The sequence below is a fragment of the Centroberyx affinis genome, unplaced genomic scaffold, assembly GCF_046629955.1.
Source record: "Centroberyx affinis isolate AG114_WGS23_722 - 3 ecotype Tasmania unplaced genomic scaffold, CSIRO-AGI_Caff_v1 ptg002635l_1, whole genome shotgun sequence".
NCBI lineage: Eukaryota > Metazoa > Chordata > Actinopteri > Beryciformes > Berycidae > Centroberyx > Centroberyx affinis.
The window spans coordinates 465,363-479,188 of NW_027280828.1; the positions used below are offsets into that span (position 1 = coordinate 465,363).

A 13,826-nucleotide genomic window follows, 5' to 3' on the forward strand; every position below is an offset into this window, starting at 1 on the left:
GCATTTTGTCATTAGCATTCACAGGTTCCATTATTAGCATACAGCTCAGTGATGTCACTGGAGGCCAAACAGGGGCACCCTGTGACCTTCCCACAATCCCACTCTCCATCCCCCTTGGTGTTTTGTGTAACCAAGACACTCTATTCCCAGCTGTGACAAAGCCCCTTCAAAGGAGAGATTTGCATTACGAAACGGAAAAGAATCCCGTCTTTGACTGACGGTTTGTGCTTGACATACCAAGTGCAGTTTAGCTTTGTAAATACATGTAAGCGATCTGTGATATTCTCAGTATTGCTTTTATATATTACCTGCGTGTTTTGAGGCACTCTGAGACATTTAAGGTAAAAAATTAACACACAAAAATTAACATTTGCATAATGACGTGTTGTGCCTGGCAGTGTGCATGCACATAATTCAGGTTTTGTGAAATACATAATTTTTATCTTTGTGCTTTATGAGTTCTCTTTCTTTCAGTCTTTCTCACTCAGTCACTCATCATTCTCTCTCTCACGAACACACACACATTCTTTCTTGACAGTGATCAATGAGAAGTGAGATTAACAAAAAAAGCCAATACAAGAGTGTTTACAGCCCTAAATGTATTTCTCTCACACCACATTCTGAGCTACCAGTGGATTATCTAGAATGGAGATCAGGATGTGTCAGCTCTATGCTTTAATTTGTCTTTAGTGTGCCTGGTAATCTGACCCATACACGGAATGGACAGGGGAATTGATGTAGGAGAGATCACTTAGTTCAGTCTGTGTGGTAAGGGGGCTGTAATCTATCGAGGACAGCTGTCAATTAGACAATATTACAATCAAAAGAGGAAAAGTGTTAGTATAGAACATGATATGGTGCCTCAGTGTTAAAGGGGAACACCACTAGACTTTAGCATTCATATACTGTACGTTGTCCCAATACCACAGGATAGCTCACTTTTTATAGGTGAGCATTAACTACTTTCTCCCATTGAGCTCAGTTAGATAAGACTGAGAAATGAACTGCGACAGCTCTGCAGGATGAAGTACTTTATCTGGTGCAGGACTTTTATATACTACTGTAATATAAAATTCATTAGGATCTGAAAATTTAAAGAACTACCATTCTAGCATACATTGTCAATAGATCAACTACAGATTGATGATTTCATTAAGAGTCTTGGCTCTTTGTGAAATCAGAGTGGTTATCTTGGTTCTCTGAATTTTATAATAGTAATGATAATAACCATTATAGTCACCTTTATTTATACAGCAAATGCTTTACAATGGCACTTAAATAAGTAAAAAGGCAAAAATAATAGAGCTCTCTGGCTTTGTACGAGTTGTTCATATTCCTAAATATTTACTACACAGTTCCAAACCTAGGGGAGTTCTTTAATTGAGCAATATTCCCATTTAAATGAGCAGATAGCTATGTTGGCTAGATCGTTCATGCTACCAGCTATTCACTTTTTTTTCGAAAGCACCATGTCCTCTCTTCTCTTCTCTTATTTGTTTGTTTTGTCCTGCAGTCGGGGAAATCCCTGCCAAAACCCTGCTTCATGGTTTCTATGGAAACATGGGAATACTTCACTGACATAATGAGTCTCAATTAACTTGGTAAAGAGGCTGATTAGTTAAGCCTTTAAATTTTATGCAAAACCATGAAACTCCCACCCATGTTTCCTCTCCATCATTTAGCTGCCAGCTGAACTTGAGGTGAATGCTTGATTAGGTTTAGGCAGAGGAAAAGACTGAGACTGGATCACATGTATCTGATTGATCCACACTCCTTTTTTTCTGTGGGACAGTGATGAAAGGAAGAGTAAAGAGCTGTGGATGAGAGAGAGGGAGGGAGAGAGAGAAGCTGGAAGCAGACTAACTTAGAAAGAGTGTACAGGGAATGCTTAACAAGGACTCCGCTTTCCACACACCAACACTGCTCTATATTTATCTAGGGGCAACTGTAGGATTTGTTTTAAGAAGTGGCCAAGGATAACCAGAGCAGGCATGGAGGACATTGTCTAGTGACATTCAGCTATGATACCTGCAAAGTTGTAAGTTTCTTATTTTAAGCCAACTAGTATAGATTTTACTGGAACTGAAAACTCAAAACCTCAAAACCAGATCCTTTCATGGTCCATAGCAAATTGCATTATAATGTACTGCACAACACTGCCAAAGACACTGATTACACACTTAGACTACATTCAATCAACTCTATTTATCAAATTGTTTCAATTAGTAATATTTTCACCCTTAATTAGTGTGCATACTTGCTATCAAAGTTGTTCTCCACAAAAGTTTAGCAATAAGACACTGGCACGCACTGATACAGAAATTTTGAATCCAAAACAGATGGCAGTATTTAAGGAGCAAAATTAGTAAGTATTTGATATATAGGGAAAAAAGTAAGTAAAAGTATTTGCTATTTTAGTTATCTGTAACATAAATATGTACTGACAATTTAAACATAATTGTAAGGTGTTAGGGGAGTAGGCCGGTTTGTAGGAAGCTGCGGTGATATGTGTCCCATTATTTTTTACTTTAATAATAATAACTATAATAATAATAATAATAATAATAATGATATGACTGTAGGCATTTTTGAGTAAAGTTTTTGCCCCTCCCAGATTTCTTAGAGCCCTACACCCAGTTTCCAGTTTTAACACCCAGCTGTTAAGATGAGAACAGATATTTCAGACTGTCAGAGACAGCGAATCAGTTTGAGTTGGTCCTAGTCTGCTGCACTTCATCAGATGCTCTAACAAAAGACATCACACCTGCTGCAGTAGTGAAAGATTTAACACAAGGTGAACTCAGCTGTAGACTGCTGTTTAAAGCTGAAAATGCACCGAGCAGATCGTGACAGTGGCAGATCAGATTGATACAGATGATGAAGCAAACTAAATCTCTGCCCTATGGATCCACACTGAGAGTATCCCTGTTGTCCTGTGCTGCTCCCCCAGGTCTGGATGACTGCCTGCAGCAGTATATCAAGACCTTCGAGAGGGAGAAGGTGGAGGGGGACCAGCTGCTTCGGATCACCCACCAAGAGCTGGAGGACCTGGGAGTGTCCAGAATCGGCCATCAGGAGCTCATACTGGAGGCTGTGGACTTGCTCTGTGCTCTGGTCAGTCCAAGCTTCCTACAATGTCGCCCAACTACACTGCATGAATCCTTTAAGGTGTCACATATCACTGAAAACCTTGTAACCTTGGTGATTGTCATGTTTTTACTTCAGCTGAAGAAGCAGATACTCCTCTACGGGTTGAGAAAAATCTCTGACCTCTTGGCTCTTATGAAAGTCATTCAAAACCCATTGGATAATGTAAAAAATGCTTTGTCATCTAGCTAAAAAATGAGGCTGTTTTTCGTAATTCCTGAAAAGCTGACATTCTGGAGATACAAGGTTTTCACCCGACAGCGATGATATGCTGAGTAAATTATCTTTAGTATCCATTTATCATCCGTGAAGCCTGTTAATTTATCAGGGAACTATGCAGGGAATTATTACAGAGATCGAGTGGCATCTGCACAAACAGTCTCATCCAGTAGCCACTGATGGCTTCATAAGTTTCCTTTTTCATTTTTATAAGTGATAGTTAATGTCTCAGCTTATTCCTGGAGGCAATAGACGACTCATTGCTTAATCGGTGAGACAGCCATTCCAGGAATTAGTGATTGAACATTCATGCAAATATTATATTATACAAGGACTTGCATTCTGACCATTCGACCTTCACCACAAAGGAAGAAAATGCTTTAGGCTGCCATTTTCCTAAATCAGAGCAAATCTACCACAGTTAATAGTCCAATCGAAATATTCTCTACAGGAAAATCTTACAACTGTCATTTATGTTGACATGGATTATAGCCTCTTCTTGGGGTGATTTCTCTACTCGGTCTTAAACCCACAGGTTTTGTGCATGTCAGTATGATAGACTGTTGTTCTGCTGATTGGGTTAATGCATATGAGAGCAGTGAAAGCATATTTATTTGTCTTGTTACGCTCAGCCCCTATACTCACTGCACATGCCACTATACATTGACCCCGGCTAGCGAGCTGCGGTGCCTTGTGATCCAGGTCAACAGGCTACATTCATACTAGCAAGGACTGTATCTGAGTCTCTTCCCAGTCTTGAACCCACAAGTCCTGATAGAAAGCTGTAGCACTGACTGAACTCATTCAAAAGCACCTGAATCTGCCAAAGAATAGTATATTTTTCTCCCATAGGAGTGAGTTTAAAAAATGTATTAAATTCATTTATACAAATCACTCCAACTTTGTCTTTAGATGTGATTTTTTCCAAACGCTGAACTTTTTGTAAAACCTTTTTTTTTGTCAAGAAATCTGCAGTATAATCAAACTGTTTTGTTTGCAACTGGTCGTAATCAAACTCTTAAAAACTGTTTTCGATTTTCTCATTATTCATCTGTTTATTCATTAATTTATGTATTTAAGTAATTATTTGCTTGCTTATGGTTTGTTTAGATTTCTTTGTTAGTTATTCACTTGTTTTTTTTAGGTATTTGTTTATGTGTTTATGCATTTACATACAATATTCATACTGTACATCATCCAATCCCTTGGACAAAGCTACACTTTGATCTACCAGTATCTTATTGCATAAAACATTTCTTCTCATATGCTTTTTTTCCAGGGTCCCTAATTTACATAAACACCATATTAGGTGGGCCAACACAGGTTCTGGGTCATCTTCGCAAAACTTTCAGACACGCTTAAGATGTCATTCGAGATAGTAGAAGTTATCAGTTGAGTTCTCAGTCTAATTACATGAGGCCAGTAGGGAATTTCTGCTAGTCCTACAGCATTCAGCATTTATACTCTAATTTAACTTATACTCTAACTTAACGTTCCCTTTCTTATTTTAGGAATATTAGTTATTTTTCTTAGTGTTGGTCGTCCATCTGTGGCACCATGGTGATTTCTTAGATGAGGTAATTGCCCTCCTTTTTGGATCCCTATTTTTATCTGCATGCCGAAGGGACAGTCACTCCCTATAACTGATTTTAGATGCAGTAAGGAAATAAACATGGATGATCTTTGATAATGCTCAGGATTAATCACCAATCTGCTGCTGTGTCACACAAATACACCATCTTCAGAGATGCTTTCAGCTGTGATGCGGACAGAGAAAACATAACAAGGGCAGCGGGTGATGGGTGAAAATAAGTGAACATTAGTGATGAAGAGGAGAAGGTGGAGTCGAGAGGGAGATGGATGTGTTTTAGCCTAAGAGACCAAGAGAGATTGGATTGAGAATTAGCGGACTGAGGTCGCAGATGTTATCTGGATCTAAAGCCCTCTCATCCTGCACCGCGGCACGGGGGGCCCTGCTTCAGCCCCAAAGCCCCTTATGTAACTGGGATTTGGTTTTAAGTCTCTCAGGCACTGCTGTATTAAATATGATTACTCCCCCTCCTGCCGCGCAACCCCCTCCCAAGAAACTCTGACATGACAGACGCCCACAGGCCTGCACGTGCAGTGTGGCATTGTGGGTAGCGAACGTTCCGCTTTCCCCAGACATGCAAAGTGACAGCTGGAGGGGAGCGGGGCTGGGCGGAGGGGTCAGTGGTTTTCTTCCTCACATGTTTGTCATATGAGCAGGATCTCCAGTAGCACAACAAGGTGGACTGGCCCCCCTGCGAGCTCCTTTCACTGTTTCTGTCTTTTTATTTACAAGCCAAATAATCTCCAAAGCGCTGTTTAGCGTGGCGACAAAAAAAAGGCATTTCAGTCTTCATGTTGGTGAAATTCTTGGAACGCTGTGTAATTAAAGCAAACAATGAAAAACTGGCCAAACAAAGCAAACTTAGTTTCCTCTCTCCTTTAGAATTATGGGCTGGAGACGGAGAACCTGAAGACGCTGTCTCACAAGCTCCATGCGTCTGCCAAGAACCTGCAGAACTTCATCACAGGGAGGCGTCGCAGCGGGCATTACGACGGCCGCGCCACCCGCAAACTGCCCAACGACTTCCTTACCTCCGTGGTGGATCTCATCGCTGCCGCCAAAAGCCTTCTGGCGTGGTTAGATAGGTGAGATTTGCAAAGAGTTGCATGCATAACACATACACACATGTTAAATGACATATGTTGTGTGTGAGCACGTTGAAATATGCATAAATACACATTCACACGTGCATTCATGCATACATGCACAAAGATAGCGTTTCCCCATTAGTTTCTGCAGCAGCAGTGGGAAGGGTAATTTTGGCTTTAATTTTGCATCTCTCCCTAGTTTGGGTGCAGTTTTGGTCCTTGGGCAGGTTTTAGCACTAAAATGAGTCTAATGTGGATACTTTATTATGATGATGATTCTAATTCTAATATAAGCTAAATATGAACTCTAACCCCACAGTCTTTAATATCAGAAGCTAAGTAGCACCCAGCCTTCTGTCTGTCCAAAATATTAACTTGTGTTTTGGAGAAACTTGGCTAAATATATTGTAGTTTTTCAATTTCACATTTGTCTCACATAGGTTGCAATTTACCTGTTGTTGTGCTGCACCACTGCAGAATGAATATAGTGGAAACACAATGTTGAATAGGATGAAGCAGTCTCATGGTTATATGGCATGATGCAATGGTTAGTGCATAGTGTTCTGGGCACTGCAGTGTGTTTTTTTTTTACCACATGAACACCAATATGTTTGTTTTCTTATGTAATTCCCATGACCAATCAGCTGACAAAGATAAGATGAGCAAAAGCTTTATATAAGTTGTTTTTGAGAGTGTGGCCATAAAGGCACTGAGCTTCTCTCTATCCCCCCTTGGTTCTCTGTGTGACTCTGTGTGTGAACACATTTGATTACTAGGCATTTGTAAAATAAAAGAGTTAAAATATATTATATATATATTATATTATCATTATCACCTTCAGGTTTGGCGCTAAAGGCAGACCTCTTCACGGGTTGTATGAGAACGGTAGTGATTGTGTTGTTTCTGCCATGTAATTTATAGCATTCTTTTAAATTGATATTGCCTATTCCTATGACAAAATACTGTTTCAAAATGCTGTTTTTATGGTTAATATTTATTTATTTATTTTTTAAATTTTGGTAGATTGTAAACACTGACTAGTCATTTGTCGCACCCACCATGAAAAAATAGACTTTTGCACATCTCTATTAAAATACCAGCCTCTTGTTGGCACCGTAACGCACCATGGCTAATGTATACCAGCTATTAATGCTCATATTTGGTATCCTAAGCAATCTGCACAGGCATGTAGTTGGAGGTACAGAGTACACTGTACTTTGCTCAGTGTCAGATATTATTGGCTTTTACCATATTTGGCAAAGGAGTTGTTGTTTTATATTATGTATTCATAATAAGTATTATTTGTTTGCTTGATATATGCAAATGATATACAGTGGGGTGCAGAAGTCTGAGTCTGCTACCAAGAACTCTTTTTACTAATATAAGTAAAAAAAAATCACAGCTTACACTCTGTTTGGCATCGATTCTACAAGTTTTTGCAGAATTTGAGAATTTCTTATCTCATTATTCCAGCACTCTTTAAGAGCATCCTAGAGAGTGTGTTGTGATGTTACAGTATGTTTCACCTCTTCCCTTTTCAAATGTTTCCAAAGATCTTCTATGGGGCGGAGGTCTGGTGACTGGGACAGCCATCCAAGTCAGCACTCCTTGCTCTTCCTTGGACTTTAAATAGGCCTGGCATAGCTTTGATTCATGTTTAAGGTCATTGTCCTGCTGGAAAATGAATCCTGTTACACACAACTTAAGGGATAGCATACATCTGCAGAATAGAGCGGTGCTTCTCTTTGGTCAATGTGTAGTTGATCCTGTGCAAGTCACCAACTCTCCGGAATAGGTGAAACATCCCCACACCTGAATATTTCCACCACCATGTTTGACTGAAGGTTTGCACTGTTGCCTTAAGCTCTAATGCGGTTGTCTCCTCACATAAGCTCTCTGATTGCAACTGTAAAGTTCAAACTTAAACAAGACTTTCTTCCAGTCAAAACAGTGAAACTGTGGTATTGCTTAGCCCATTCTTAACTTTCAGACTTGTTTTGTCGTGGAAGAAGTGGTTTGGAAACTGCTACTCTCCCATTAAGGCCGCAGTTTGCGAATCGTCTTTTGACTGTACTTTTACTAACTGGAGTAGGCTGTTCTTTGTTCAGTTGGCTTTGTATCTTGGATACAGATGCTGTTCTGTCTTGTGAAGATGTTAGCGTGATATACTGGTCTTCAGATGGTGTGGTCACTTTAGGTCTGCCTGGTCTTGCCCTGGATGAAAATGACTTGGTTTGTGAAAATCACTCCAGCGTGCGCTGTACTGCTCCCTTAGAAACTTTCAATTCAGCTGCAATTTGGCGCTGGGATAGTTTTTCAGTACTCAGGAGAACAATTTGGCCCCCGAACCGCTTCACTAAGCTCTTTTGACATTGTCATGAACAGCTGGATAATATTTTTCAACAGAAGTCCTTTTTCAAAGTTAAAGCACTAGCAGTAGCAACAATAACGCATAGAGGACCATATTAAAATAGTCAATATGTTTATATCCAGACTGTGTATTCAGGGTGCTTCTCAGAAACATCATATCAGAAAATTTCTACTTGGGAGTATTGAACTAATATGTGTTGCATATGCAATATATTTACCAATGAATTAGGCTCAAAGTAAGAATGATCTTATGGTTCATTCCAGGTGCTACTTCTTTTTCAGGTCTCCATTTGCCGCAGTGGCAGACTACTCCATAACAAGAAACAATGTGATCCAACTGTGTCTTGAGCTCACTACAATTGTACAACAGGTAAAAAATTCAATAAAACACAGCTCAAACCCAGTTATTATTAACTGTTACTCTAAATGAAATGTTCCATTATAAATACCTGTACCAGACTACAGTAACCCAATTCCCTACAAGAGAATATTAGGCTGATATTAAGTATGTAAATGTAAAAATACGTTACTTTTCAATTTCACTATTAACTTCACTATTTTTTAATAGTTTAAGAAACATATCTGCACGATTAACACATTTTCAATTTGATTACAAATTATGATTTGTGTAATCTTTGATATCAAGAAAAAATGCAAGCAACGTTTCACATAATACCTTGTATAAACATCTGAGATTTATTAATAAAAAGTGTATGCCAAATACACCCAGGCACTGTGCTTATCATGTTAACTGCTAAAATGTGATTTTCTCATGCATGAGTCAGCAAGACAGTTGTGTAAATGTTTTACTGGCAATTGATCTTGATAACGCAGATCAGATATCATTGTCAGTGTGTTCCTCGACGCACGCAGCCATGTAAGTATGACAGTCAGCGCTGTGCGGCCCGGGAAGAGCAGTGAATAATCAGATGTCAAAGGAGGAATGTCTAATAGCTTTTGTTTTTGGATGGGCACCATGGGAGATAATGTCTATGTGGAGTTCAGAGGAAAATAAAAGTAGGAAAAATGAAAGGTGGGAGTGAGAGAGGGTGGAAGGCAGAGAGAGAGAGAGAGAGATAGAGAGAGAGGGGGAGGGGGAGAGAGGTGGAGAGAGTGAGACAGGCCTCTGCATTGGTGACTCATTTGTTTTGTGTTTGTGCATGTATGTGTGGGTGTATTGGGGGTTATAGGTGCCAAGCTGCTCAGTGTTTGCTTATATCCACCTACAGAAGAAATGCCAATAATAACTCCATTTTGACACATTCTCTTGAGGTAACAGCACTCTCTAAATGTTTCTTTCAGGACTGCTCTGTGTACGAGACAGAAAACAAAATCTTGCATGTGGTGAGTCGCCCGCTTTATTCCACTTTATCTAATGTAAATCGAGCTCAAACACTTAAAGATGCCATTTAACGTTATATCCCGTCCCTAGTGTAAGACTCTGTCTGGAGTGTGCGACCACATCATCTCTCTGTCCTCGGATCCCATGGTGTCCCAGGCTGCCCATTTGGAGGTGGTGCAGCTAGCCAACATCAAATCCACTGAGGGATTGGTAAGACTACGTCCAAACGACTACACAGACATTTTGGGAGTTTGACCCATTGGTCACCTTACCCGATATGTGATGAGAAGATTGGCCCCAAAATCACCTCTGTGTCTCAGTAGATAGCTCTGTCCAGTGCGCATGCTAACACTTTAGCATACAGTATGCTGAGTCATCGTAGGTGATTAGCTTTATCTTAAAAGTGAGAAAATGTAAATAAATATTTGACAAAAAGAATGCACTTTCAATGGCAGAAGATCTCTCTTCCCACAACACTATGAGCATAACTTGTTTTGTTTACACAGCAAGTGAGTGAAGTTAGCCAAACAGGCCATAGAATGAGAACCAATATCAGTTTTGATTATTAAAAGGTTTATTTTCATACTTTGGATAATGCTCGTCACCTACAATTACTAAACATACTAGGCTATATGTCTTGGCATGGGCACTGGACAGAGCTATGTACTGGAGACAGAGTGATGATTTTGGGGCCAATCTTCTCGTCACATATTGGGTAAGGTGACCAATGGGCCAAACTCCCAAAAAGTCAGTGTCGTCCTTTTTAATTAAATCTTAAAATTACTTAACTACTGGCTTTTGACACGTCAGTGTATTATTCAGTGTGGGTCATATATAGCATGTGCAAATTATCTTGTAGCATGATGATTTGTTTTATACACACTGCAAAAAATTCCAGCACAAAGCTTTGACAGCTGCCACCATCCCATAACTATGTCTACTGAACATCAACATCAACAACATAGACTGGCCCCTTTTGGCGCCCTGAAATCAGCAGACCATGTACAAAAAGTACTTCTTAAACTCTTCACACATTATGGCTGAAAATACCATAAAATTAAAGCTGACAGTTGGCACTTTAACCCCAGTCTACGTGTCATTTCACATCCAAAGTAGTAAGAATATGGAGCGAAAACATTAAAACTGTGTGCCACAGCCGCTGTCTTGTAACTCTCCCTGTAACTCTCGACTTATAAAACAGCATGAAAATAACTTCTGAAATGGGCAAGATACAGAGAGCTAAAGATCTTTTCACTGTAACAAATGATTATCTTTATACTTATTTTTGGGATACAGTGGCTATGTTAAATGGCAGAGAAGACACTTTGCCTGCCACTGTATAACCATCTGCCTTTTGTTGGACTCCTCCATCTTAGCACTGACCTACACTCAGACATGAGTGTCCTGCTCCTGCTCGGGGCTACAGTAAGAGCCCCACCCCCACCGAAATGCTTGTAGGGGCATGGAAGTTCTCTCATCCGTTCAATAAAACCTGTACAGAACACTGGGCCAAGTGGCCTAAAAATAAACCTCTTACACTCATCTTGGAGACTGGCATGCTGTTTGTGTGTGTGTGTGTGTGCGTGTGTGGACTGTGTGCTGGCGCGTCTGCGTGTGTGTCTATGTCTGTTTATTTGCAATGCACTTTAGACCTCTTTTAGTGAAAGCTTTGTGTTTTAGCTTCTATGTCAACAGACCTGGGTCAGACATTATTGGCAAATAATTCTCAGTGTTTGTTTCAATCTGCTTGGAGCAGCATTAGGGTGGGGTTCACCACATGGGGTTCACCACATTCACCAGGGCAATTCAGATTGTGTTGGGTATATTGTCAAACACAGGAAAGTATACCAAATTGATTTTAAAATGCTTCCCCGTAATTATCTAAACATTTTGTATTGTTTGATGAGGCATATCCTAGCTCAATAGGAAAAGAGTGAGACACACCTCCAAGTCTTTCACTGGTGCTAGACAATAATTAAGATAAATCCATATAAGTTCCTACCCATCTTGAAGAAGAAATGCTAAGATTTACAAATGCTGTTTGACCCTGGTCTCTTGTGCAAATGACTGTGCGGCTGAAGCGAGATGCAGTGTGTTTAATGAGCCTTGTGTTTGTGTCTGTCTGTGTTTGTGTTTGAGTGTGCATTAAAATGTAAATGTGACTTCGTATTCCTACTGTCTTTCTACAGGGCATGTATATAAAATCAACATATGATGGTTTGCATGTAATCACTGGGACTACAGAGGGAGTAAGTACTCAACTTTTTTAGAACGCTCTGTCAGAACTAGCAGATATTTGGCACACTGATCATTCACTGTTGGTTGTATCACAGTAAATCTCTATCATGACAATGAACAGAAGCAGCAGCAGCTATAGTGTGTTTCTGACTCTGCCTCTGTCTATCCATCAGTCCCTGGCTGATCGCTGTAAGAAAATCCATGCTGGCGATGAAGTCATCCAGGTCAATCATCAGACAGTGGTGAGGCTCTCTGCTAAACTCATATTTGCCCTTTGGCTTGATTTGTGTGTGCGTGCATTTCATTTTGTCTGTCTGAAGTTGCAAATTATCTTGTATGCAATTGTTTTTAAATCTGGATTCATCCTCGGAGGGTTTGTTGCGCAAACATGATCCTTTTCAGCAATACCCTGCTTCACATTGATTCACTTCATTCAGACACATTCACACCTGGGAGCTGCTCAGTACAACCACAGTCTGTATACTGTCCAGTGAGTATAGCACCACTGGGACTTCTTTTGGGTTATGTACCTTGCTATAGCGCACCTTGACGGTAGTTTTTGAGGAATTTGGTGTGTTAGTCTGTTTACTTTTCCAGCCCAGATGTTCCCAGATGGCCAATTCAAATCATCGAACCTGCCCTCACTTCTGTAACCTTTCGCCCAAAACTGCCCCCAGTGCCCCTGACATTGTATGACTGTGCAGTACATTTCTGCTTGTATACAGTGGATAGTCACAAGCAGAAAAACGATCTTTGAAACAGGGAATCCTATTGTAACTGTAGGAATTCCTTTTGGTTTACAGCCTGTATTTGGCTCAATAACTAAAACATAGATAGTAAAATTTTTGTCCAAGCTGGGACGCAGACCTGTAGGCCACATTCCAATCAAGCAGTAGGTACCTACCTGCTTAGGGCCCTTAGCAGGGTATGAACATGTTTTTTCACCATATGCAGTGTGGTGTCTGTGAGTAGGGGCTGATTTTGATCATTGCCAAGGCACATACAAACTGCCTGTGGCTGCAGTGTACATGGCATGCTAACTTCAGAGGAGGTGAAGACAAAAAAATTCCCTTTGATGCACAATTTAAATATAGCACCATTCCTCCAAAATAATAGCTACTTGCATGCACAACAGAAAGAGGTGCGACGATGACACTGCCGAAGTCAAGTTCATTTCAGTCAGATAACTCACATATTGAACATCATCATCATCATCACATCTTTATAGAGAATAAATGTAAATGCTGATATCATTTTGGCGTCAAGGCTCTGTTTCGTGCTTCCTGTGAAGTGTAATTTAAAGCCAGCCAAAAGCGAGAGCAAGGAGAATTCAAATGCAGCCGCCCCATGGGGAAAGATACAGAAACGGAGCTCACAGATTGGTGGCCCAATTGGTGATGGCAATACTCAAGCTCAGCTGACACATCAGCTGATCCGGAGCTGAACTAGCTTCACAGGCTTTGCTTCATTTATACAAAAATACTAATAATTAATTCAATTCAGTGCGGTTCATTTAAGAACAAATTGATGGTGGCACCGCTAGTGGGGGGAAAAGGAGGAAAACTATCAGGGGGCCCCAAGCTAGAAGGGCCTCCTCAGAGACACGAGGTGGTACTGTACTAAGGTAGATGCATCAGGATGGGGGGGTCAGCGTCACATCTTGTCAGGAGGCCCAGAATTCCTTGCAGCAGCAGCAGATATCATGGTAACAGACCCGTAGTGCAGGAAAAGAAAGAAAGCTCCAGGCCTGAAAAGAAGAGGTGCTTGATTGAAAGAGATCAGGGACCTACGATTGATCTATAATTCTTCAAAAGGCAGTTGGGTGGAGTCC

The 13,826-nt window shown here is 40.4% G+C and overlaps 1 protein-coding gene across 1 annotated transcript in view; it reads left to right on the plus strand.

Annotated features, from left to right (window-relative positions):
• Positions 1 to 13,826, plus strand: part of LOC139657152 (connector enhancer of kinase suppressor of ras 2-like) — a 31,356-nt gene that overhangs the window by 2,098 nt on the left and 15,432 nt on the right. Inside the window, exons 2-8 of the mRNA XM_071534902.1 lie at positions 2,951 to 3,114; positions 5,840 to 6,042; positions 8,698 to 8,785; positions 9,718 to 9,759; positions 9,848 to 9,967; positions 11,947 to 12,006; positions 12,169 to 12,237. Of these exons, the coding sequence (XP_071391003.1) occupies positions 2,951 to 3,114; positions 5,840 to 6,042; positions 8,698 to 8,785; positions 9,718 to 9,759; positions 9,848 to 9,967; positions 11,947 to 12,006; positions 12,169 to 12,237 (746 nt within the window). The remainder of the gene's footprint in view (positions 1 to 2,950; positions 3,115 to 5,839; positions 6,043 to 8,697; positions 8,786 to 9,717; positions 9,760 to 9,847; positions 9,968 to 11,946; positions 12,007 to 12,168; positions 12,238 to 13,826) is intronic.